The sequence below is a fragment of the Molothrus ater genome, chromosome 2, assembly GCF_012460135.2.
Source record: "Molothrus ater isolate BHLD 08-10-18 breed brown headed cowbird chromosome 2, BPBGC_Mater_1.1, whole genome shotgun sequence".
Taxonomy (NCBI): domain Eukaryota; kingdom Metazoa; phylum Chordata; class Aves; order Passeriformes; family Icteridae; genus Molothrus; species Molothrus ater.
Window position 1 is genome coordinate 27,071,303 of NC_050479.2, and position 24,391 is coordinate 27,095,693.

General features: G+C 37.9%; 1 protein-coding gene across 1 annotated transcript; it reads left to right on the forward strand.

The window, feature by feature from the left end:
- The first annotated feature begins 200 nt into the window (after window positions 1-200).
- On the forward strand, window positions 201-22,873 carry CDC16 (cell division cycle 16). The gene is made up of 18 exons (XM_036387292.1): window positions 201-306; window positions 3,149-3,203; window positions 4,095-4,192; window positions 4,666-4,704; window positions 5,531-5,671; window positions 7,064-7,223; window positions 7,859-7,953; window positions 8,570-8,703; window positions 9,749-9,828; window positions 11,382-11,431; window positions 12,104-12,177; window positions 14,084-14,209; window positions 15,525-15,677; window positions 16,282-16,345; window positions 16,807-16,868; window positions 18,968-19,103; window positions 19,655-19,745; window positions 20,836-22,873. The coding sequence occupies exons 1-18, from the start codon at window positions 259-261 to the stop codon at window positions 21,099-21,101; spliced, it is 1,872 nt and encodes a 623-aa protein (XP_036243185.1). The 5' UTR covers window positions 201-258; the 3' UTR covers window positions 21,102-22,873.
- Window positions 22,874-24,391: the final 1,518 nt, after the last annotated feature.

The following is a 24,391-nucleotide window of genomic DNA, read 5'->3' on the forward strand; positions in this document are numbered from 1 at the left end:
CACAAATTTCTCTCTCTCCACAGTACGGACTGTAGAGAAAAGTCCTAGCACATGTTTATTTAGGGGCGTGTGGAGGCAGTGGGGGGATGTCCCGGGCGGCCTCAGCGCTCCCGGAACGCCGCGCTCGGGGCGCTGTTTCCGGGAGGGAGGGAGGGAAGGCGGGGGGCGGGTTTGGGCGCTGCACCGGGGGCGGCCCGCGGTCCCTCGGTGGCTCCGGCATCCAGGGCAGCGCGGGAGGGAGACCGGGAAGGAGGGAGGATGAACCTGGAGCGGCTCAGGAAGCGAGTGCGCCACTACATCGACCAGGTGAGCACCCAGAGGGGCTGCTGGGGAAGGGGCGGCAGGGCCACGGGTTTTCCTCGTGGAAAAACCGCGCTCGGCGTGGCTCCCGCAGAGAGAGAGGCCGGGGAGCGGTGCCGGCCTCTGCAGCGGCGGAGAGGGCGTGAATTTGTGATGGTGCCCGTGAATTTGTAATGGTGAATTTGTGATGGTGCCCGTGAATTTGCGATGGTGCCCCGTTCTCCCTGAAGGGGAAGGAGCGGCGGTCACACAGGGGTGCGGCGGGCCGGAAGAGCCGCCTGTGGGTGTCCAGCGGGAGCCGGGGCCTCCCGCTGGGTTTTCCTGCTTTCTCCCTCCTGTGGAGAAGAAGTAAGGGAGCCGCCCTGGGGCCGCTGTGTAGCGAAGACGTGTTTGCAGGATCCCGCCCTCGGGTTGTGCAAGCTGGGCCGTGCCTACCTAAGGCAGGGGGAAATGGCCTCTATCGCACCCGGGCAGGCTCAGGTTAGGTTGGACATCAGAAGAAAAAAATCTGTTCGCTGAAATGGTGATTAGGCATTGGAACCGACTTCCCAGGGCAGTGGTGCAGTCACCCTTCTTGCAAGTGGACATGGCTCTCGGTGGTATGGTTTAGTGAGTATGGTGGGTTCTGGCAAAGCTCGGACTTGATTATCTTTGATTTCTTTTCCAGCCTTAATGGTTCGTTCTGTGATCGTTACAAGGGGGAATGGATTCAAACTAAGAGGAGTTAGGTTTAGATTAGATATTAGGAAGAAATTCCTTACTGTGAGGGTGGAACTTGAAACTGGATGCCCCATCCTTGGAAGTGTCCAAGGCCTGGTTGGATGAGGCTTTGAGCAGCCTGGTCTTGTGGAAGGTGTATCTGGCCCTGGCAGGTTAGAACGGGACAATCTTTAAGGTCTCTTCTGAGCCAGACCATTCTGTGATTCCGTATGTGGTGATTAAGCTGTCCATCACACTCCTGCAGTGCTGCAGACGGCTCGTAGGAGGGCAGGGTTGTTTTCATTTGTTGATGGATTCAGCAATTATGTTGCTGCAGGGCAAAAAAAGAAAAAAAAAAGACACACGGGGAAAAATGCATAAATAAATTAGGTTAAATGTAGCATCAAACTGTTCTGCCCTTCTTCCAGTTCAGACTTGGTGCAGGCATCACTGCTGAGAAAAGCACACCCCTTAAATCAGCAAAGACATTTCTCTGTGTGGCCAGCAAGTCTGACTGAAAGGCTGATTAGGGACCTAAGCGAATTTGGTGGGTTTGATTGGTTTGGTTTGCTGTTCTCATTTGTGTTAAACTGTTTCACCAAGCTGTTTTGCCACACAGCCATGCACTTCTGAGGAAGGGGCATCAGGAGGAGCATAAAATTGCTTTTTTGTGTAATAATGTGTCATCCTATAGTACTGTAAAAGTGCTCAACAGAAGTCATGCAGTGCCTTGTAGGCCTGGATTATACCTTTCTTTTGTGGTGTTGAGGTAATAATTTAAATCTCATTTCTTGTAGACAGCTATTAAATGTGTGTGGGGTTGCTTTGTGGGTTTTTGTGGATTTTTTCCCCCTGGGGAGTGAAGATTGAAACCAAACTATTCTCTTTGACAAACTTGCTGGGTATTATTAGGCCCCATCAAGGAAATGTAGGAACAGATGATAGAAGAGACCACTTAGGTGGTGTAGTGCTTTATGAGGACTGGGATACCATCAGTGTGTGCATGTCAGAGCAGACTGCCAGACCTGTCCTCCAAAAGCACAAACCAGCCTCTGAGGTTCTGAACAAACTCCACAGCTGCAGTGGTGCAGGAGAGGAGAGAAGCCATCAAGGCTTGCTCAGTCTTCAGAGAGCCACAGAGTGGTTTGGGTTGAAAGGGACCATAAAGAACATCTGGTTCCAGCCCCCTGCCAGGGGCAGGGACACCTTGCCCTGGAACAGGCTGCTCAGAGCCTCATCCAACCTGGCTTTGGACACTTCCAGGAATGGGGCATCCACAGTTAATCTGAGCAACCTGTTCCCATGCCTCACAGCAAAGAACTTCCTCCTAACATCTAAACCTACTCTCTTTTTCAGTTTTAATCCATTCCCCATTGTCCTCTTGCTACATGCTCTTGTAAAGTCTTGCAATGGCAGGGTATTTGTTAAGTGTCCAGCATACCCTGGGAATTATATTAGGCTTCATTGCATGGACTGGATAAAAAGGAAAAGCAAGAATGCCTGGTGATTTTCTCAGGAGATAACCCCAGCCAGTTCTGTGAGATTTTTGCCTGGCACCCCAAATCTGGTAGCAACTTTAGCAGGGTCAGTGGGATATATCTGCAAATTCTGCTTTTGTCTGATCTCTGGTTGCCACCACTCCTACCTATTTCACTCACTTCTGCCAAACTGGAGTCTCAAGAGTGAAAATGTGTACCCAAGCAAAAGGGGAAATGCATGCAGGCACTATGGATTTATGTGAAGGTCAAGCATCTTGACTGGAGAATGAACATTTCTTGATCAGAGCTGGTGCTGCTGAAGTTACCTGAAGTAATTTTGGTGCCTTTTTTATATATACTATTGATTTTTTTTCTAAAATGTAGCATTTTTTAACTGGAGATGGGGATTCTTGCTACTTTTCCAGTGATGACAATTCAGCTAATGACCTATTGCCATACTTACAGAGCACATAACTTTTGGTCAAAGATACCTGCAGTATTGGCCCTTTTGAACTATTTTTTCTATGTTACAAAGATCTGAAATATGAATCACCGTTCATTGAAACTACATGCACAAGATACTAGATCTGACTGAAATACAATGTATTTCAAAATTATTCAGAAAAGCCAACCCCAAAGGAATACTAATTATTTCTCTCATACTTTTACAGCAACAGTATCAAAGTGCCCTGTTTTGGGCTGACAAAGTAGCTTCACTCTCTCATGGTGAGTGGTCACTTTTTACATTGTATTTTATTAACTTCTTTCTGATAGTGTTGTGTTTTGGTGGGGTTTTAGTGCTGGATGGCCAAATATTGAGGTTTTGAGTTTGGTGTAAGTCCATTTTTGTGATCTTTGGAATGCTGTTTTCCTAAATAGAGCAGAGCTCATCTTCCTTGCCTTTTGAACTTTGTGTTAAAAATCATGTTTGAACAAACCTTAAGGTTTGCTTCACTTAAGAAAGAAAAAACCAAGAGCAACAAGAGACCATGGTGGTTCCCCCAGGACTCAGGGTTGCCTGGGTGACAAGTACAAAGTGTGTTTACACTGAGAGGGAGTCGATGCTGCCCATGGCCACTGGCACTCACACTTCTTAAAGTGATCCCAGGGACTTGATCCCACAAAGGCTTTGGTTGCCGGTGAGGTGGGAGGGTACTAAGTTGTGCTTCTGAAATTGCAACTCCAAGCTATGGAAGTCTAGTGCCTTCACTGTTGTTAGGTTCCCTCTAATCTTTTTATTGAGGGAGACATTTATGGGTTGTTTTTTTCTGCCCTGTGTCCAAGACCAGGGTAATCTGCAACTGCTATTTTTTTTAATCTGTATCATTGTGGTCTCCTTCTTGTGACACACCTCTATTGTGACATTCTTTGTATTCACTGTCAAGTGCACCATTTGAGGTCTTTAATGCTAAAATCTGATTATCTTCTCATTTTAATCTCTCACTGATAGATACTGTAAGTACTTTATACATATTTATAAATAAAATTTTTTAACTCAGTCAGATGCTAGAGTAGGGAGAAGATACTTCTCTAGTGAAGCAAAAGTGAACATTCTGTATTAAAATGTTTGAAGCTGTATTGTAAAGCAATGGTTTATAATTTGTTCTTTTACTTTAGAGGAACCACAGGATATCTACTGGCTGGCCCAATGTCTTTACCTAACAGCTCAGTATCACAGGGCAGCACACGCCCTTCGATCACGGAAGTTGGATAAGGTAAGTCATTTTATCAAAGACAGGCTACTGTTACCCCTGTTTTAAGGCTCTGCTGCCAACCACGGTGACTTCTTCACCACCACAGTAAGAAAAGTAATTAAGAAAGCTGCATTATTTAGTTCATAAGGCTCTGTGTTCAATCGGTCAGGTTTATAGCGTTGTCCCCAGACAGGGTCACAGAAAAGAGAGGATGTAACTGCAGCACGTATGGGAAGGTGGATTGTTACTTCACATGGAGTTGTTTCAATTTTCCTTCCACTCTGATAATGAGTGGTAAAGACAAGAGTCAAGTAAGTGTCCTTTGAGAATTTACTAGTAGAGAAAGTGTTACAGGCTTGGTCAGGAAGGACTTTTGGGGCTGAAAGCGGTGGAGGAGCCATAGTACTGAAAAGGGAGAGAGCCAGAGGGACTCAGGCAGTGTAAGCAAACATGTTCTCTCTTTATGACTGATGTGTATGAAACTTTTCTTTCAGTTGTATGAGGCATGTCGCTACCTTGCAGCCAGATGTCATGTGAGTACACATTTTAACCCCTACTGGAAACAAGCTAAACTAAATAAAAGACACATCTTGGGAAGATTAGGTACCTGATAGATAGTGTAGATATATATGTTCATTGGAACAATAGATTTAAATTTTCTGACAGTTGATTTCATTCTTTAACTTTCAGTTGGGTCACTGGAGTATCCATTGTGGCACTAATTGGAAGAAATCCAACTGACCTTTCTTCCCAGGAAATACTTCTCTAATATTTTGTGGGAAAACAATGTGAACCATTTTTGTTTCATGTCTTCATGCTTACAGTTTTATTTGGTTGGTTGTAGTCTGACCAGAGGAGATGTGATTTATGGTGGTATAACCATAGTTAGCAGCTTTGTACTTCTGTATAAGATCTCATACATAAAAGGTAAAATGCAGTGCTTTCAGAGACACAACTGAATCAATTGGTAGATTAAATATACAGAAATTTGAAATAATGTGCTGCTTATAGAATAAGATGATGGTATTTTATTAAAACCCATGTTAACTATTTTTAGAACGATACCTGTTTCTCTGACTGCATAATTCTGAATACTGCATTTTTCTGTACATGCTTTATTTTATAATTTTTGCATATTTTTATAATTTTATCATTTTTGCATATTATAGATGACCAGTAAAAGAGCTAACTGCAATTATAAAATGACAAATGGCCGAATAAGAAAATGCAGGCATGAAAAACCTGCTGATAAACACTAGTTCTTATAACCTATGCCTTTGAAACATGATGCTGTGTTTATTGGTGCTTTATGTACAAATTCTTCAAAACCTTGTTTTTTACATGCACGTGTTTGGTTAGTATGCTGCAAAAGAGCATCAACAGGCCTTGGATATTCTTGATATGGAGGAGCCAATCAACAAACGACTTTTTGAAAAGTACTTCAAGGATGAAAGTGGGTTGAAAGATTCTACCACAGACTGGGAGATGTCACAGTCCTCAGTAAGTGACATTATTTTAAAAAATATTTTTGTAGGAAAAAAAAACTGTGAAGTCAGAAAGTGATTTCACAGCTCTATGAATCTGAAAGTGCATTAAAGGTTTCTTTTTCAGATAACATAATTTTCAGAAATGCTAAATTGTTCTTCTTTCAGTCACACATTGTGTGTTAGCTTGCCTGTATGAAAATAACTCAGTATGCAAAAATAAACAGTACTTTTCATCAACTTCTTATAAATTATTTGCAGATGTTTTGCAGGAACTTCATGATCTAGTATTGGTTTTGGTTTTTACAGTCTTTTAGCTCTTTCTTGATCATGTGTCCTAACATTGCTTTCAATTGGGCTGCAGGTTCTGAGATAACAAAGCAAGTTTTTTTCTCCTCCAGTTATTTTTAATGAAATACTTCATAATCACTCAAGTGTTGTTCTCAGTGGGATATTCTTTGATCACATTTGTGAAAATTATGTGAGATGAAAGTGAAATTTTTGAAGCTCAGGGAAAAAATTCTGTGTAGAGAGACAGTTTAAAGAGATTGATATGGTGTGTAGGCTGAAGAGTCTGTGAAGAGTTGTTAGTTTTGGAGGTACAAATTAAAATTTCTTAGCTGAAATTACAGTGTAGGTGATTGACAAGATGGCATTTTCCCTGTAAGACTGAAGTAGCAAAGTGGGTTACATTGATGATGTGAACTGATTTTGAGTGCTGGTATAATGGGATTAAAGGACTGTTTAGTCTGATGATAGAGTTGGGTAATGTGTTAACTTTCTCTTTTGCTGACACTTTTGTGGCCTTCTGACTGAACTAAATACCCATCAAGGAAATTTGGAAAGAACATGTTAGTCAATAAATACTGTAGCACAACCAGTAATTATGGGCTTTCACTGTTTCCTTTTGTTTAATATCTATGTTTTGGATTGAAAACAAGGATATACTTTTCTGTTCAGAACAACTGAGTCCATTGATTTGGCCTTTTTCATCTCTGCTGTGGTCATTCTTGTCTTACATGAAATATGTGGTTTAATGGTCAGCAAAGAAGTGTATTGCCTTTGGAAGGGACAATTTCTCCATGTTGGATATGAAGGGAATTTAGTATAATTAGGTTTCAACTCAGTATCAAAGAGCTGGATGCCAGAATTAGAAAAGATAAACTCTGTCCTCCTGTTGTATATTTCGAGCATGTGTTTGTTTGGCAGTAGGTAACCTGACAGAGAATTCTTTGGATTTTTCTTGGGGATAGTAGAGACAACTTTTTTTTAAAGACAGCACTAGAAAACCAGGTTCTATCATACATGAAATACTTTCTACTTTCCAGGGAGCACATTTGATTTGTGCTGAAAACTAAATTGCAAACAATGACTCAGTCTTTGACCTCCAGTCCTGCTTTTCCACCAGATCAAGAGCTCTATATGCCTTTTACGAGGGAAGATCTATGATGCTTTGGACAATAGAACCCTGGCAACTTACAGCTACAAAGAGGCCTTGAAGCTGGATGTTTACTGCTTTGAAGCATTTGATCTTTTAACATCACACCATATGCTGACAGCACAGGAAGGTCTGCAGAGAAGTATTTGTCAAACACAAGTAAAATTTACCTGCTTTCTCAAGATGTGGTTTCCTAGATAGAAATTAAGGCAGTACAACAAGTAACAGACTCCAAAATGTTAGGAACAGAAAGTGTATTAAATGAGTGAAAATTATGATTTGCACAAATTTGCATTTGAACTTTTATTTTTCAGTCCTGTAGTGCTAAGAGTTGAAAGAAACACAATAACCCAGCTGTCCTGCTTGTTAGCTCCTGAAGCTCTTCTGCTCTGCCCAGCCCAAACAAAGTTTTGTCCTGTGTTTTCAATTTCACAGGCGTTGAACCAATGAAACCCTCCTGGGGTTTGCTTAGGCATTAGTTAATAGAGCATTCTAAGTGATAACATTTGACATGTGGAGTAAATAAAAATAATTGTGTGTTATTTCATCTTTATTACATTTTATTTTAAAGTGTAGAAGGAATAACTAATCAATCCTTAATTTCCAAAATTAGTAGTGTTATTTGTTTCAGTGTATCTGTGATGTTGAAGTCCTTGCAGTTGGGATGACCATCACAAAATCCTTTGTATCTCTAAGTCCTTGAAATGTGGGATCATGCTGTTTCTTCTGTAATATGACCATTTCAATGTTTTTTAACTCATATAGAAAAAGAACTCCTTGAATCTCTACCTCTTAATAGACAATGTACGGAAGAAGAGCAGGAATTGCTTCACTTTTTATTTGAAAATAAATTGAAAAAGGTAAGTCCCAAAAATCTGGAGAATTCATTGAAAGTCTTGACTTTGGGTGTAAATTTTTTTGGATCCCGCTTATTCTGAACATGGAAATAAATATGGACTTTGTAATTTTAAAAAATTTTGATGCAGTACATCTCACTTTATGCAATAGTGTAACAGTTTTCTGTTAATTGTTTTCTGCTGTGGTAACAACTTGAAATTCTGATTTATGTTTTTGAAAATTTATTTATTGAGAAACTTCTAGGTGGGGAAAAGGCATGTTAATAATGTAGACAAAATGTCAGTTACCTGAAAATATTAGGCTATAAGAGCATCATTCCAGACTATTCTTATCCAAAGATAAGGTGACAAGGACCACTAAAAATATATATTGCTCAGTTTTAATTTCTACAACCTACACAAAACACATTGACTATAGCAAACATCTTTTGTGTTCTAATGAGCTTTTAAGTACATTTTAAAGAAGCATTTTACCAAATATGGACTTTCAGATTAAAAATAAAAAATTTAAGAACTTTAAAGCTTCTTAAATATTCTTCTGGGACTAAAAATATTAATACTTATTCCATCTGATTTTAGCTTAGTTTTTGTTTCAAATGTTGTTTCTTTTGTCTTTCAGTATAATAAACCCAGTGAAACACTGATTCCTGAATCAGTAGATGGTCTTCAGGAAAACCTGGATGTGGTAGTATCCCTAGCAGAAAGGCATTATTACAATTGTGACTTCAAAATGTGTTATAAGCTTACTTCAGTGTAAGTGTGCAAAGCAACTTTCAGGTTTTTTTCTCATATGGTGGGGTGTAATAATTATGCTTGGACTTACAGGAAATATTGTTGTTCAATGGGGAAACACACATAACAATTTGATATGTACTGCAATATACATGTCCTGTGTTATATGTGTCTCATGTATTTAAAATGTGTAGTTTGTGTCTGGCTAGACATGGTATAATTATAATACATATCAGAAGTATCCAAGGTGAAACTCAGTTTAATCGGCACTGTGCTGAACTTCCCTTCATTCATCCTCTTCCTTATTCTGGTACCTTCAATTTCTGTGCTCTCTGCTTACTTCTTGTTTGGCCTTCAGAATGAACTGGTTTGAATCAGTTGGTTAGTTAGGAAGTTTGATTTCTCTGGCCAGTTAGCAGTTACAATGTTATTGACAGTGATCAAAAGATATTATTAATTTAAAAGCTGGCCTGTTATTTCTAATTCTGATGGCTGAGTATCATGTATCAGTTGTTATGGGCTTGCATTGCTGCTGCTGGGGTCAGAGGGCTCAGAACACTGCCATGGTTTGCTTCTCAGCTGCTGCAGGTCTGCATTCATGGATGTGTTTCTGAATGCCACAGGAAACAAAATTTTACAGCTGAGCTAAATGTGATTCTGAAGGCATACTGCCTGCCTGGTGTTAACCTCAGGAAGTTGAGGACTGTTTTTAAAGCTGCTGTCAAATGTATGGAAAAGATGAACAGAAATGTTGTTTGCTGTCTGCTGGTTAAATTTGAAGTGACCTGCAAAACAGAAGTGCATTTTATTCTGATTTTCTAATTGTATATTCAGCTTGAAAGAATTTTCTGTTACCCTCTTTTGTTAAGCTAAATTAACTGTTGTATTTCTGGTCTGAAGAGAACCTTTATTATGCTGTTAATAGTTGTGCTTTAATCACAAATAGTTTTCCAATGCCTTAAGTGGTAACTAACTGGAACATTATATGCTATACAAGCAGTTTGCTTTTAACACGTTAAAGTTTTTGAAATGTACATTACAGTTTTTTAATTTTTTTTTTTTTTAGAGTGATGGAAAAAGACCCCTTCCATGCAAATTGTTTACCTGTACATATAGGGACACTTGTGGAGCTTAACAAAGCAAATGGTAAGGAACACAGCATTTCATACAACTCAACAGAAAGGCTGTAAAGCCCCAATTTTAATAAAAAATTAAAGATGCCAAGAAACCCCCTTATATACCATATGAAAAATTACATCTATTTTTCCTCCTCTTGAAACCTGCCGTTTCAGAAAACAGTGGTAACTGGTAAAGAAGGGAATATCTGAGCTGACAGCAGGATTAGGGGGAAGTAGATGTGCAAAAAGTTTCATGGTCATGAGTGTAGCTGTCTTTTAACCACTGGGCTGTGTAGCCAGGAGGCCTGTGAGCTACACTGCCTCATCCCTGTCATTGTGATTTCTGTTTCCAGGTGATATTTGTACAGTATCTGGCTGCACTTTTTCTGCTCAACAATAAAATACAATAAATTGAACTAGAAAGTAATCTTGAGCAGTTGTGTATGCTTAGGTGGATGTGATTATTCTGTGATAGAAAAAATTCTAGACTCTCTTTGCCTTTGCTGTTGTGAAGGCCTCTCTTTAGTTCAAACAAATTAATAATCATGCAACACTTTCATTGGAATTACAGTAACAGCTTATTTGCAGCTGGAGTGGCTTTTTCTCATTCCAGAATGCATATAAAACAAATGAGTAGCTTGAATATCTTTAAAATCAATTGGAAAATAGAATAAGGAGCTCATATGCTGTGCAGTCTCCTGGGATGGTGCATTATATGTACACAAATAGGTCATTAGGTGTGCTGGTACTTCTTGGGGATTAGTGAATATTATTTTACAGTTAAGTACATCTGAAAATGGGGCCACTACTCTGATTTTTCTTCTAAATCTGCCTTGAGAAGCATTATGTACAGAAGTTAATGTTTTGTAACCCAATTGTAATATGATTTTTTTCTGGGCTGACATACAAAGTGCTCCAGGACAATCTCATTGGTTTAAGGGCACTGTGCTCTGGAAAAATAGAAACTTTACATGCCCTGATGCTACTTCCTTTGAAATTGCATATTGTTATCCTGTAGCTGATTACTGCTGCTATTAGAAAATCTGTAGTAAGTTATTCCAGTAACTAGAATTATTATTTTTACTAAAAAAGTAATCACTTGGAATTATTCCAAATAATATAATAATTTATTTGCTTTTGTCCTATTTTCAGCATATTAATGCACAGGACTCTACTTTGAAATGGATCTAGCCAGTATGTTATACCTTTTAGATGTAGGAAGTTGAATAGTGTTTTACCTTGACAAGGTACATTCAAGTGTAATACTACTGGCATTTATTGTAATGTATGGTAATGATCTAAGTTGTTGCAGAATTCTTAAAGGGTGGGAAACAGAGCTGCTTATTTGTGTCTTGTGAAGATTTATGGGTTGTTTTGGTTGGGTTTTCTTTGGCTAATTGCAAAACTGAATCTATTTTGAGGCAATTTGAAGCATTATAACCAAAAGAAAATATTTTGTTCACTTGTGGATTAATAATGTTAGATGTTCTGTGTATTTGGTATGGAAAGCTAAAAGACTTGAAACATCTAAGTGTTTTAGCATGTTTTAATTTTCTTTTCTTGTTTCTTCCCACTATGTAGAACTTTTCTATCTTTCTCACAAACTGGTGGACTTGTACCCAAATAATCCTGTAAGTTGTTCTAAGTTTTTGTTATCAGGTAGTTTCTTTTTTAGGTGAAAGCACATAAAAGTTGTAATGTATTAGTTTAAAATACGGAATTCAAAATCTGTTTGTGGATGAAGCTTGTAGAAATGGTTCACTCCTTTTATTTTCTCTGCATTGTAATTTCCTTATGCCAAGCTTCTTTTCATAAAGTTAAGTACCTGTAAAAGGTATTCAGTGCAAGTTATTTACTTTGATTAATAATTTAAAACAAATGCTACAGTTATAAATGTCCGCATGTCTCTGAACAACCTTTTCCAGTGTTTGATCACCTTCACAGTAACAATTGCTTTTCTTTGATTTGATCTTAATTTCCTGTGTTGCAACTTGTTCCCATTGCTTCCTGTCCAATCACTGCACCCTTGAAAAGAATCTGGCTTTGTCTTATATTCCCAACCATTAAATAATTGAAGACAGCAGGAAGCTTCCCACTTAGCTCTCTTTATGAGGCTGAGTAAGCCCCAGTTAGAAAGGTACAAGCCAGCAGTTCCAGCTTGTCTGTAATATTTGAAGAGTTGACTGTGATTTCAGTGAAAATGTTCCTAACTTCTCTAATTACTATGTCTTCCTCTCTTTTGAAGCTTCACTATGTGAAGTGTGATGTACCTAATAATATTCTATTTTGATTTTAATGTGTAGGTGTCATGGTTTGCAGTAGGATGCTATTATCTCATGGTTGGCCACAAAAATGAACATGCTAGAAGATATCTCAGGTAATTTTTTTTTTTGTTTGTTTTTCTTAGTGAATCTGCTGCTCACTTGCTAAATAAACATTTAATGTTTGTGATTGTTTGAAGCTCATAAAGAGAAGCCTCAATAAACTGGTTGCTATTTAAATACTTTCATTGCCACCCTTTTTTTTTGGTATAGCAGTTTAGACCTCATCTGTAGAGATACTTTAAAAATGAGGAAGACTTATGTGGTGTCTCTGTAGGCAGTGACCTTCCTGTTCTGGGCAGGTGTAGTCCCTGCAGTCACTCGTGCTGCTGAGCTAACTACAGCTGTGGGTGATCAGGCCTCAGTTCTCAGTTGAGGGACACTCAGGCATTCTCCCAGGTTCAGGTTTCATATCTGAAAGGAAAGAATTATATGGAAAATTCCAATGTTTGGCTGTCCAGTTCCTTCTGTGCACAAGCTACAAGCTTTTTAGGTTTGGTCAATGCTGTTTTCTGTAGGTGTTCTGTATGTGCAGTGAATATCAGCACTGGGAAGCAGGACCTTGCTGTGAAGCAGGGCATTTGTTCTGGTGCTATAAGCTCAAACTGAGAGGGCATAAATCAACCTGTAAGACTAATTTTTCCTGAAACCTTTACAGACAATACATGTAAAGATGGGTTAGTTTTATACTTTTTAAATGCCTGGTTATTATGAGTAAAATATTTAAATTCCTTACAAATGGCACTGTGAAATTCTTGATGTAGTTGTCCTGAGTGATATTTTTGGTTTTTGTGCTGAAATAAAAAACATCTTTAAATGTACACGCATCTCTAGACAGCAAGAAAGTATCTGTGGATGTGTACTCTGATCAAAATTCAGAGTAGTTCTGGCAAAAGGGAAAAGAGGACTGCTGAAAGTGAAATAGTAACAAGATGCTTAAATATCTTGGAGAAGAATGACAGTGTAAAACTAACAAGGCTAGGGACAGCTGTGGGCTACACAGTGGTTTCCAGAAAAGAAACTTGAAGACACAGTCAAATATCCACATACCTTTCATTGCTGTCATGGGTGGAAGATAAAAATGTTTGAATGTCTAAAGTTTTGTCTCAGAAGACAAAGAATAAACCATTCTCTAGGATCTGTCATGAGAAATAATGAGTTTAACTGTGACAGACAAAATTTAGATTATATAATAGGAAAAAAGTAAGTTGTTAAGGGTAGTTAAGCAATATGATAGAATTCTTAAGAAACATGTATTACTTCCATGTCAGAAGCTTTTAAGAAAAGACTGGGCACACTTGTTATGAGCTGTTTAGTTATGAACACCCTTGCCTTCAAATTCAGAAAGTAATCTACAGAGCTTTCTAATGTTCTTGTCAACTCCACCTTTCTGTGAAGTCTCTGGGTTGATATCTTGATGCTCAGGTTGCAGTTTTCAGCTCAAGACTTGAGTGACATTTTGTATACTTCCCTGATGCATGGCCTGTGATGTGACAGATGCTCACCTTCTTCAAAGCTAGCACAATTAGATGGCAAAATTTCAACTTAGATGTTCATTTGGTATATTCATATCCTGCTTCTTAAGCTTGGATTTGATAGAATATATTTATTTCAAAATGTATAGCTAGGATTTTGCAATGAGTTTTGAGTCACGGCTAATGTTTTCTGTATTTTATTTAATCCACCTACTATATAATTGTTTATGTTCAGTAATATCAAATAATTCCTCCTGTCTGTGAACAGTAGCAGAAATAATGAAATTAATTCACAAGAATGTGTGATACTTCTAAGTGCAAAATAGTTTTAACTTTTAAAATGAGCTTTGTTTATCACTGGTTATTACTGACAATTATCTTAATAGATAACCTAACCATGTAGCATAGCCTTGCTATCTGAGTAGACATCTGTAGCAGATGAAATTTAATTCAGATGTGTTTGCTTGTGACTTGCTCTTGTTTTTAGCAAAGCCACTACGCTGGAGCGAACCTATGGCCCTGCATGGATAGCATATGGACATTCCTTTGCAGTGGAGAGTGAGCATGACCAGGCCATGGCTGCGTACTTCACAGCTGCACAGCTCATGAAAGGGTCTGTACAAACATCATATTTGGGAAGATTCAAATATATCCATAAGTGGTGTAGAATATTGACTTACATCTATTGGTTTCTCTGGGACTGGATTGAAGGCACTTGAGATGGTAGTTCACGTTCAGACTCAGGTGTTTATTATTTCTTATCAGTAAAACAGTTTCACAACTATGAGTTTAGTAGCTTTCATTAGCAAGGCACAAAATGGCTAACTATCTCTAGTTATAAGGTCTTTTAAGACTAAACTATCTAATTAAGAAAGGACACTTAGGTTATTTTCCCTTTTAACCCAATAACTGATCCCTCGAAGCCTGCAATGTGGACTTTTCTGTCCAATTACAAAATATCACCCAAACCCACGAAGAAGAAGAAAGAAGCAGGTAAAAAAGAACAACCTGCCTCTACCCTAAAACCTCCATCTGGCTTCATATTTATTTCTATATTCTAAAATCCCAAACTCTTAAGTCTTCCACACTGTGATATTACACACTTCTAACCAACCACACAGCTGTAATCCCAGTACTACCAATTTTGGAACCCTTCTTCACAGCCTCAGGTCAAATACAGTGTTCTCTTGTGGGTCTGTGCCTTTAAGCATAGTAAGTTTAAAATTCTCAGCATCCAGGATTCCAACATACATCTCTTTAAACAGTAGCAATGCATTTGCAACAATTATGTGGTAGAGAAGCAGGGAGGGAAAAAATCCCCAATAATTTAACCATCTACTTTTACTGCATTATTGTGATTATTTTTCTGATTTTATAAGTTCTAAAGTCAAGTTTTATATATAGGTAATCTAAGTTCTGCCTGAACATCTTCTGAAATTTGTGAATCATGGCTGTCATACCAGCTCATCAATTGCTGCATAGTAATAGTTTGAACAGCTCTTTCATGCTGTGGGAGGGGGTTGTAAAATGAGTCGTGAACTAATTGTGTCATATCACATATAAAAGTATCATATTTGATTGTGGTTACTGGGAAATGTAATTCTTTTATCAATTACTTCCTCCATATTCTATTTGTAAATTAAATGTATGAATGAAATTAGGGGAAAAAACCATCAGAACTAGACTTAAGTGCTGAGAAAATACATGTGATTGCAGAGCAGGTTGCAATTACTTATTGGAATTCATTCTCTTGTTAAATAGAGATGTAAAGTCTTTTAAAGTTCCCTTTAGGTTAGTAGTACATTTAAATCAGTTTTTACTTGGATGTACATAAACATATGCAAACAGTTGGCATGTCTTTATAGTTTGGGACTCCATTCTTGACAACCACACAAAAACAAACATGCACTTTGTTTTATGGTTTTTAGGTGTCATTTGCCTATGCTCTATATTGGACTGGAATATGGTTTGACCAACAACTCCAAGTTGGCTGAACGATTTTTCAGCCAAGCTTTAAGCATTGCACCTGAAGATCCTTTTGTTATGCACGAAGTTGGAGTGGTGGCATTTCAAAATGGAGAGTAAGCTTGCAAAATGTGATCAAATACTATCTTAAACATGGATTATTCTTAATTGTAATGTGTCAATATATCTGAAGTACTTATATTGAATTATAGTGTCTTCTGGTCATAGTTTAGATGGTGTTCACCTTAAACCCTTGCTTTCTACATTGTTCTTCTTTGTGTAAGATTGAACAAGAACAGAATGTAATACTCAAAGAACATCCAGAGATTGATGCTATCTTCTACGTGCCTCTCACTGTGTAGTTGAATGCCTGAAAAGGCATCTATCTGCACACATACTATAAAATTTTGTACAGCAATACATTTTGTCAGCTCAGGAGGTTCCAAATTAATTCTGGGGGAAAAAACCCTAACCTATATAAGAATTGTTTAGCCAATATTTTTAGTTTGATTCTGATTTTTATTTTTCGTTTTGTTTTGTTAGCTCTTAGGGCCAGAATGCAAAATATAGCTAAATGTAAATTACTGGGTTTTACATCTAATTTCACTCATATGATGAAATAACATGATAGAAATCTTTCTTAAATACAGTTTTCTCATGCTGCGGATGAAAACTCTTCACTAATTTACTTTTCTTTCCCTCCACCCCTTCAATCCTTAGCTGGAAAACTGCAGAAAAGTGGTTCCTTGATGCACTGGAGAAAATCAAAGCTATTGGGAATGAGGTATTTATTCTAGTAACGTGCAAGATCATAAATTTGTAAAACTCCTCCAAATTCTGTAATAGCTTGTGACAAAACATGTTGTGCTTATTTTAAGATAAAAGTAATGCAGTGTAAATTTTTATTTGAAACTGTGCCTTCAGTGCTCCTAGGCTGAGACTTGACTTGACTTTTTCTAGTTCAGTAGAAAACAAGTTTTGTTTGGTTTGCATCAAGTTTTAATAACACTGACCCTTTAAAGAAATATTATTAGCTTTGGGGAATGTAAAAAATAGAAAAATTAGTTGTTGAATAAATGTTTTCAGCTTGTGTGTTTTGTTAAGAGTTTAAAATGCTTGTGGTATTTTTCTTGTTCATAAACAAAATTCCGTATGCATTTATATGTTTTATTTTTTTTAAAGTAGCCAAAATTTAGTTACAGTCTCAGAAGCTGCAGTTATTTGAATTGTTGCATTATTTTGCAGGTAACAGTTGATAAGTGGGAGCCTTTATTGAACAACTTGGGACACGTCTGCAGAAAACTCAAGTAAGCAGAGATTACTGGAGCTCCATTTCTCTAAAATGCTGCACAAATGTGTTTTCTCTCTCCTTTATACCAAGATTGTGTACCACATGAGAGCAGTGTAGAATTACCCTGTAAGAACAAGATTCTCTAAATCAGCTTGTGAACATAACTACATTAATCAACCCTTCAATCAATCCTGTTTATTACACAAAAGTTAAAGTACTTCATGTAAAAGCCTTTCTTTACCTATTGATTCTTATTAGGTAAATACTTGGAGGCTTTTAGAGGCTTGTATGGGTGTGAATTTTAACTCTTCACTGTCCCAGTCCTCACATACTGAAATATGTCCACTGATTATTATATAAATACATAATAAACACAAAGGTAGGTTTATGCCAATTAATTGCTTGGATTAGCACTTTTTTTTACTGAAGTGAAATATTCAGTGGCATTATAACACAGCAAGGGAGTCTTACTTTGCTTTTTAGAACAAAACTATATAATATTTAATTTCATCTTTCCATTCAATGAATAGAAAAAGTGCAAAGCATATATATATAAGCATTAACAGTTTTAACAGAGACATTTTCTCATTAATTACCTTAATTTGACTTTAACCAGTCCTTTCTTTTGTTCAATCAATGCAGTTTTTAAAAAATATTTCTAGTGGTTTTAATTGCTCAATTGGTGTACACTGTAATTTTTGTTTCAAAGCTGCTAATGAGAATGTGATTATGGTAGATGAAAGCTGTACTTCTGCTTTGGCTTTGGTAGTAATTGCTTTGTGCTTTAATTGCCAATTAGTCTTCATTTTCATGATGAAATAAGGACGTATAACAGTTACTCTTTATGCCAAAATCAAACAAAAGGCACTGCTTCTGAAATCTGTTCATGAGTATAATTGCAGGATTTTTTCAAATAGTTGTTTTGTTTGTAATTACTTTTGTCTTTTTAAAATTTCTACAGTAGTTTAACTGCTTACATCATGCATTGTATAACTTTTAATATTTGCTCAGGTTCAGAAATCAAAGCTAAAATATTTTTGCATCCATGTAAACTATCTTCCAAGAAAATCAAGTTGAGAATTTAGGCAGCTGTACATATGCTTTCACATCTTAAAAAAATGTGTAGTAACTAATTTACTGGTGTCTGTAATACATAATGTGGCTATTATGAAAAACTTATTGGATATATGTGTACTCACTAGTATTATGTGGTTGAAATTTCAAAGCAGCATATTCAAATACAGTGGTAGTCAATTGGATGTGTAAATACTATGAGTGGAAGTGAAATTGAAATCATGTGAAAGGCTTGTGCAGCAAGCAAACATTTGCATAATTTTTCTGCCTCAGTTGTTACTTGCTGCCCTCTGACAACTTTGTGTGTTCCTCATTGCATAATTTCATTATCGCTTTAGATATTAAAATTTCTTATAAACAGGTGATACCTATCTTTAACAATGTAGAACTAGGATGTCAAATGTGACAATTTAATTTCTCAGAGTAATGCTGTAGCGTACATTTAATCCTTGTTTTATAAAATAACAATTGCAATAATCAGTGTAATTAATAGACAGTTTTCAAAGACAGGGTGGTATTTGATAGATATCATGGATATGTGTAAACCTCCTTTTCTGATAGAGCATGTTGCAAAATGATGAAGGTACCAGTGTATGCAGCACTTAAGGGTTGTGATATTTCTGCCCAGAGAGCTTGTCTCAGTTTGAATCATGTGGTTTAGTCTCATACTGCTCCTTCTCTCCCTCAGGAAGGCAAATGAAAGCAACAGAAAGAAAGCCAGTGCTACAATGAGCAGCATTAAACACCTAGAGCATTTACCATATCAAACAGCTAAGATCTCCAAATGGGACCTAGCTGTAGGCAGCTGTTTTCCTACGTAAGGAGAACAATGATTTTTCAATTACACTGAGGAAGAAAATTGTTGATATCCATGAGCCTTTTGTACATTCTATTACTATGTTCAGAGTGCAAAGCAATAATTTTCAAGTTCTGGCACAACTGTGTTCCGCTTTGCTAAGGAAAATACCCACAGGGCACTGTAAAAGCACCTTTCACCATGAAGCTTACTAACAGATACTCTCCTGTTCTTACCCCTAACAGGAAGTATGAAGAAGCACTGGAATACCATCGCCAGGCTCTGGTGTTGATCCCTCAGAATGCTTCTACTTACTCTGCCATTGGCTACATACACAGCCTCATGGGCAATTTTGAAAGTGCCATTGACTATTTCCACACGGTACGTAACTGCCTGCAGCTGAAGGGCTGATCACAGATTCTGTTATTTACTCTTTCCCTCTGGTTTGGGTTTGGAGCAAAGAACCAGCATTTTTTTCCAGCCTCCAAATGAGTGTTTATTTTATAGTCTTAATTTATTTTTTCTTAAATCTTCTATATTTTATTGGTTAGGTAAAAAATGGCCTCTTCGGCAAACTTTGAATTGCAATTTACATTTTATGTATGTGAGCTTGTCATTCACCTGAAATAATTTTAAATACTTCCAACTTAGAAATTTTACAGTAAGTAAATAGCAGCATATGTTGTAGCTCATATGTGAATGATTTCCTGTCTGTATCTATGTTCTTTTCTGGTTTTGTGCTTTCCTTGCTTACTACTTCAGCCAGTTGATATGATGGTGTTATTTTGGTTGTGCAAAGTTTTGCTTTTACAGTGAAGACTATGCTCAGATAGCATTGTGGAACAACAAACCAACAAACTGAACCATTGCAGACTTATGATGTAAATGTTTTTATTTGATGCTAAATACTTTTTACGGGTATTTTTCAATAGGCCCTTGGTCTCAGGCGGGATGACACATTTTCGGTCACAATGCTTGGCCACTGCATAGAAATGTACATTGGTGATTCTGAAGCCTATATTGGTAAGTTACTTATGTGTCTCTTGAAGTCATTGAGTCCTTTGAGAGGAGTGTTATGTCAAGGACTGCCTACCACCACGTAATTAACTCAAAAAGTAGAGGATGTCTTTCTTGGGGTTATTTGGGTTGGTTTTTTTAATGGCTAAGTGAGTCAGAACTTAGCAGATGACCACTGGTTTTTGTGAGCAGCATGGCAGTACTCTCAACAGCATAAAGAGAGGAAGTACTTGATCATTAAAGGTGTCAATGTTTTCTTTTATAGAAAATACTGATTTGCGGCAGCTTAGATTGCAAAGGGAATGGGGGAAAAATTCAACAGAAGTATGGAGTTAGGAAATCAGACCACTAATGCTAATGTTGTTGCAGAGCAAGGTATTTTCACCTTGTCAAAACTTATCTCTGTGGAGACAGGATAGGTTCTTCTGACTACAAAAATACAGCTTTATATATGGTTAAAAAAAAAAGTGCTTCATAACAGTAATACATTATATTGCCATGGGTTTAAATTTTCTATGAAGGATTTTCCCCGCCAAAAAAGCTTCTATATTTTTAATAGATTTCTGCTTCATTGAACTTAGTGATTTATCTGTAGTGAACACAGTTGATGTCTTGTCAAGCATGTTAAGAAGGCTGAAGCCTTAAAAGTAAAAGCCATCTGTGTGCTCTAGTGCTTTTCCTGTAGATTTTTCACACAATTGAAACAGATGTTTCTTCTCAATATTGTCTTGCTCCATATGTAGTCATTTAACAACTGGAAGAACCATGCAGCCATGTGATATGCATTAATGCAAACCAAGCTGTGTGTAACTTAAACAAGAAAAAAGCCCCTTGGAGAATTGTGAAGGGAATTGGCAATTACTTCTCAAGACACACTTTTGAAACTGAGTTGTGTTTCTTGTATTGTGCTTTTTTGAGAAAGGAGGCTGCTGGATTTTTTCAGAACAACTCATTCAGCTTCAGTCATTAAGCAGCAGCAGCCCCTTGATGGTCTGAAAGCAGAGAATTATAGTAGTTTCTGAATGATAGTTTCTTTGAGATTACATTTTTGGGAGTATTCATTTGAAATAAACTACTGGTTTGTCTGTTTTCCTAGGAACAGAGATCAAAGACAAATTAAGATGTTATGACTTTGATGTACACACAGTGAAGACATTAAAGAACATAATTTCACCTCCCTGGGATTTCAGAGAATTCGACATAGAAAGACAAACTCTGGATGAAAGTGGCATAGTAACATTAGAGACATCAAATCAAAGAAAAAGTACAGATACCAGTCGCCCATTGGAAGAAACATTTGAGATTGAAATGAATGAAAGTGATATGATGTTAGAAACATCAATGTCAGACCATAGTACGTGACCATAAATACTGGTAGAGAGCTCATTTTGTCTAAGTGTACTATGTTTTAGCATTTTTGTTATGGTGTTGTACTTTCATGAATTTGCTATTTTTTATATGAATTCAAACTACTATGTACTTAACACCGGGAGTTTTATAGTTCTTACTTTATAAATATTCCTTTCCTGATAGCACTGTCATGAATCCCCATCTGAATGAAGAAGACCTCATTGGATTGATGTAGGCCATATACATAGTTTGAATCCACTGTATTGGCTATTTTGCACATGCCTGTGCATTACTGAAGATAAATTCAAGTTTTTGACACAACTGCACTTTGGAATTCAAGGGTATCAAGGGAGGAAGAGCTTGGGGAGGAGTCTGTATTTTATCAGCAATTGCACACACTCTCACTGTGAAAATCTGTTGGGTCCAGGTGATCCCATTGCTTTCCTATGAGGGCCAGGACAGTAGTGCAGAGAAGTCTGGTTCTGTCCCAGTGATAATGGAGTTGTGCTGTGGCTCCACAAAGGGAATGGGTGATGCCCAAATTTCCCTTCCATATGTTAGAAAATATAGATTGGACTTTGCATTGAGTGCAGAATTCAATACCAATCCCATATATTCTTAAGCATGAGAAAATAAGGTGAACAAAAATGTTTTACTTCCTAGTTCTAAAACAATTCACCAAAAGTTACACATTCTCCTGAAAAACATAGTATGAGCCATGAGTCTTAAGTGAAAAAATACCCAAGCAGAGTGTAGGAAAAATTAATAATTTAGGAGGCATATGTATCTCCTGGGCAGAGTCAGGTCTCTCTTCTTCAGTGTGACTGGCAAAAGGAGTTTATACAAAGCGCTTTATTTTCACTTGGAACCTGGTAATTGGGGTGTGGTTCAGGTGACTTCTTTGATGTAAACTGGGGATTTTTTCTGAACACTCTGGAAGGATCTGTAATGAGTGTGTCTCAACAGCTGCTCTATTAGGCAGGTCTCTTCCTTTAAAGGATCTTTTGAAAGTTATTTTTACATCTGTGCTCATGTATCCTGAATAATTGTAACCAAGACTATGTCATGGATAATATGACAGCAAAGGCTTGTTGCTGCACACAGAAGGATATTGCAAATAGATTCTCAAAGATTCTCAAGGAGCCAAACTCCTTTTTCTCTATATAATTATTTTTAATCCAGCATATGTCAATCTAGTTTTCTAGTAAGATATCATGGCAATTTCTAAATGGAAGGTGGCAAAATAATATTCTAGAGAATCAGGCCTTTTGACTACTGTCACACATGGATACAAATCTTGCATTGTTTTGCTCTGTTAGTAATTTTCTCATTGGCAAAATGGTTTTAAATATTGATAGAAGTTCATCTTTCTTCCTGCACTCCCCAGTTAACAATCTGATGCTGTGTCGGCTGTGATGGCAACATTGGTTTACATTATTCCTGCCTGTAGGAATCTACTGTGCCACTTCCTCAGCTGTGGTAATACAAATCCTTGTGTGGTTACATTGTGAATGAAATCAGGGAACTGGAACAGCATTTAAAAATATTTTCTAGATCTGATCAATTCTCAGGTTCAAGGAGAGCAAGCCACTGCTGTGTTACTGGTTGTCACTGGGGCAGAGTGCTTGGAGTGGGAGGAAACAGATGGAATAGTGAGAATGGGCATTGCTGTAACAGCAGCCTGTCGTGACACTGTGCCTTGGCAGGTATCTGTTGGAGATTTTTTGGCTGGCAATTGCTAACCTTTGTTTATTGGTATTAAAAATTGTCCAGAAAGAAATGTATGCAAAGTGTCCTGTGAAGGACTCTTTTGGATGTCGGAGGAATTCTTGATATGGCTTGGCTAGGCTCCAAGCCTCTTAGACAGCTACAGTTGGGTTAGAGCTTGTGAGCTGGTTCATGATGTCTCAGACAGGACTTTAGGGGAAGTTCTTCTCATTTATCTTCTGTTCAATGTTTTAACCTGCTCTTGTTCTGTCCAAATCCCTGCCTTTGTACGGGTAGCACCTGCTTGCCCTGGTCTTCTGCACCTCCCATCACCTGTCCTGCTCTTACTAGAGAGAGCTTGGTGCCTTTCTGGGTTATTATGACATTCACCCTGGCTCTAGTCAAATTGAATATTGTCTTTGTCCTCATGAGGACTTTGGTTATTAGTTTTGGCCTGACTTGACCTCAGATTCTTGATTCATGCTGCAAGCCATTGCCATTGCCTGACTTGGCTTTGGCTGCTGAGTACACGGGTCCAGGACTGTCAGGTTGGGTGGCTGATAAATATACCCCAAAAAGGGACATTTTGACTCTGTCTCATAACTTCATCTTTCTCTTCCAAGGATTAGTTTTGTCCCAGAGGGGAGAGATCTGAATGTTGCCTTAAAGGTTTTCAGAGCAGATATGAAAACCCACAAGATATTTGTGCTGCAAATGGCTCCAAAAGTTTCTTCATAGATACTGCTGCCTAAAAGATTTGAAGACAAATAGTTAGTTCAGTTGATCAGGGTGCAGGTGCTAATAATGCCAGTGTTGCAAACTTAAACCCCATATGGCCCATTCACTTAAAAGTTGACTCAATGGACCTTGTGGGTGCCTTCCAACTCAGAATATTCTGAGATTTCAGTTTTTGCAGCCAATGCCACCTACTTTTATTATTCCACATAAGATCATGTGTTTCCTTCATGCTTTGGACAGCTGTTTGAGGAACCACCAATGCAGCAGGATCTGAAGATTTGCAATGACCCTGTGTATTCTGATTAAATTGCAGGCATTTTTGCTCCTTCTGTCTAATTTCCATAGCTCCAGACAAGTCTGTCTTTAAATGTGTGACATGTCCGTACTGTGGAGCTTGCTGTACCTCTGCCACCAATTCTAGAAGATTTAGTCCAAGATATTCCAACTCACACAGGAATTTCAAGAAACTTTTTGGATCTAGATATTGCAAAATTCATTGATTGCAATCTAAGACTAAAAACCCTTGCTCTAATTGATGGGTCAGTACTTAGAATAATCATGGAATCATAGAATGGTGTGGGCTGGAAAGGACCTTAAAGATCTTGTAGTGCCATGGGGGGACACCTCTATGCCAGGTTGGTTAAGGCCCTGTCCAACCCGGCTTTGACCACTGCCAGGGATGGGCATCCACAGTCTCCCTGGGCAACCTATTCTAGCGCCTCACCATCCTCACTGTAAGTTTCTTGCTAACATCTAGGCACAATTTGCTCAGTTTGTACCCACTCTCCCTTGTCCTATCACCACAGTTCCTGAGGAAGCCAGGCAGAAGGACTGGAGGCACCTTTGGAAGAGCTCTC

Bases quoted from the DNA above. Each gene is read 5' to 3' on its own strand.
- CDC16 (XM_036387292.1), top strand. From the start codon at position 259: ATGAACCTGGAGCGGCTCAGGAAGCGAGTGCGCCACTACATCGACCAG. The intron at 9,829-11,381 runs GTAAGGAACACA...CCCACTATGTAG, and splicing joins GGAGCTTAACAAAGCAAATG to AACTTTTCTATCTTTCTCAC. The intron at 19,746-20,835 runs GTAAGTTACTTA...CTGTTTTCCTAG, and splicing joins TGATTCTGAAGCCTATATTG to GAACAGAGATCAAAGACAAA.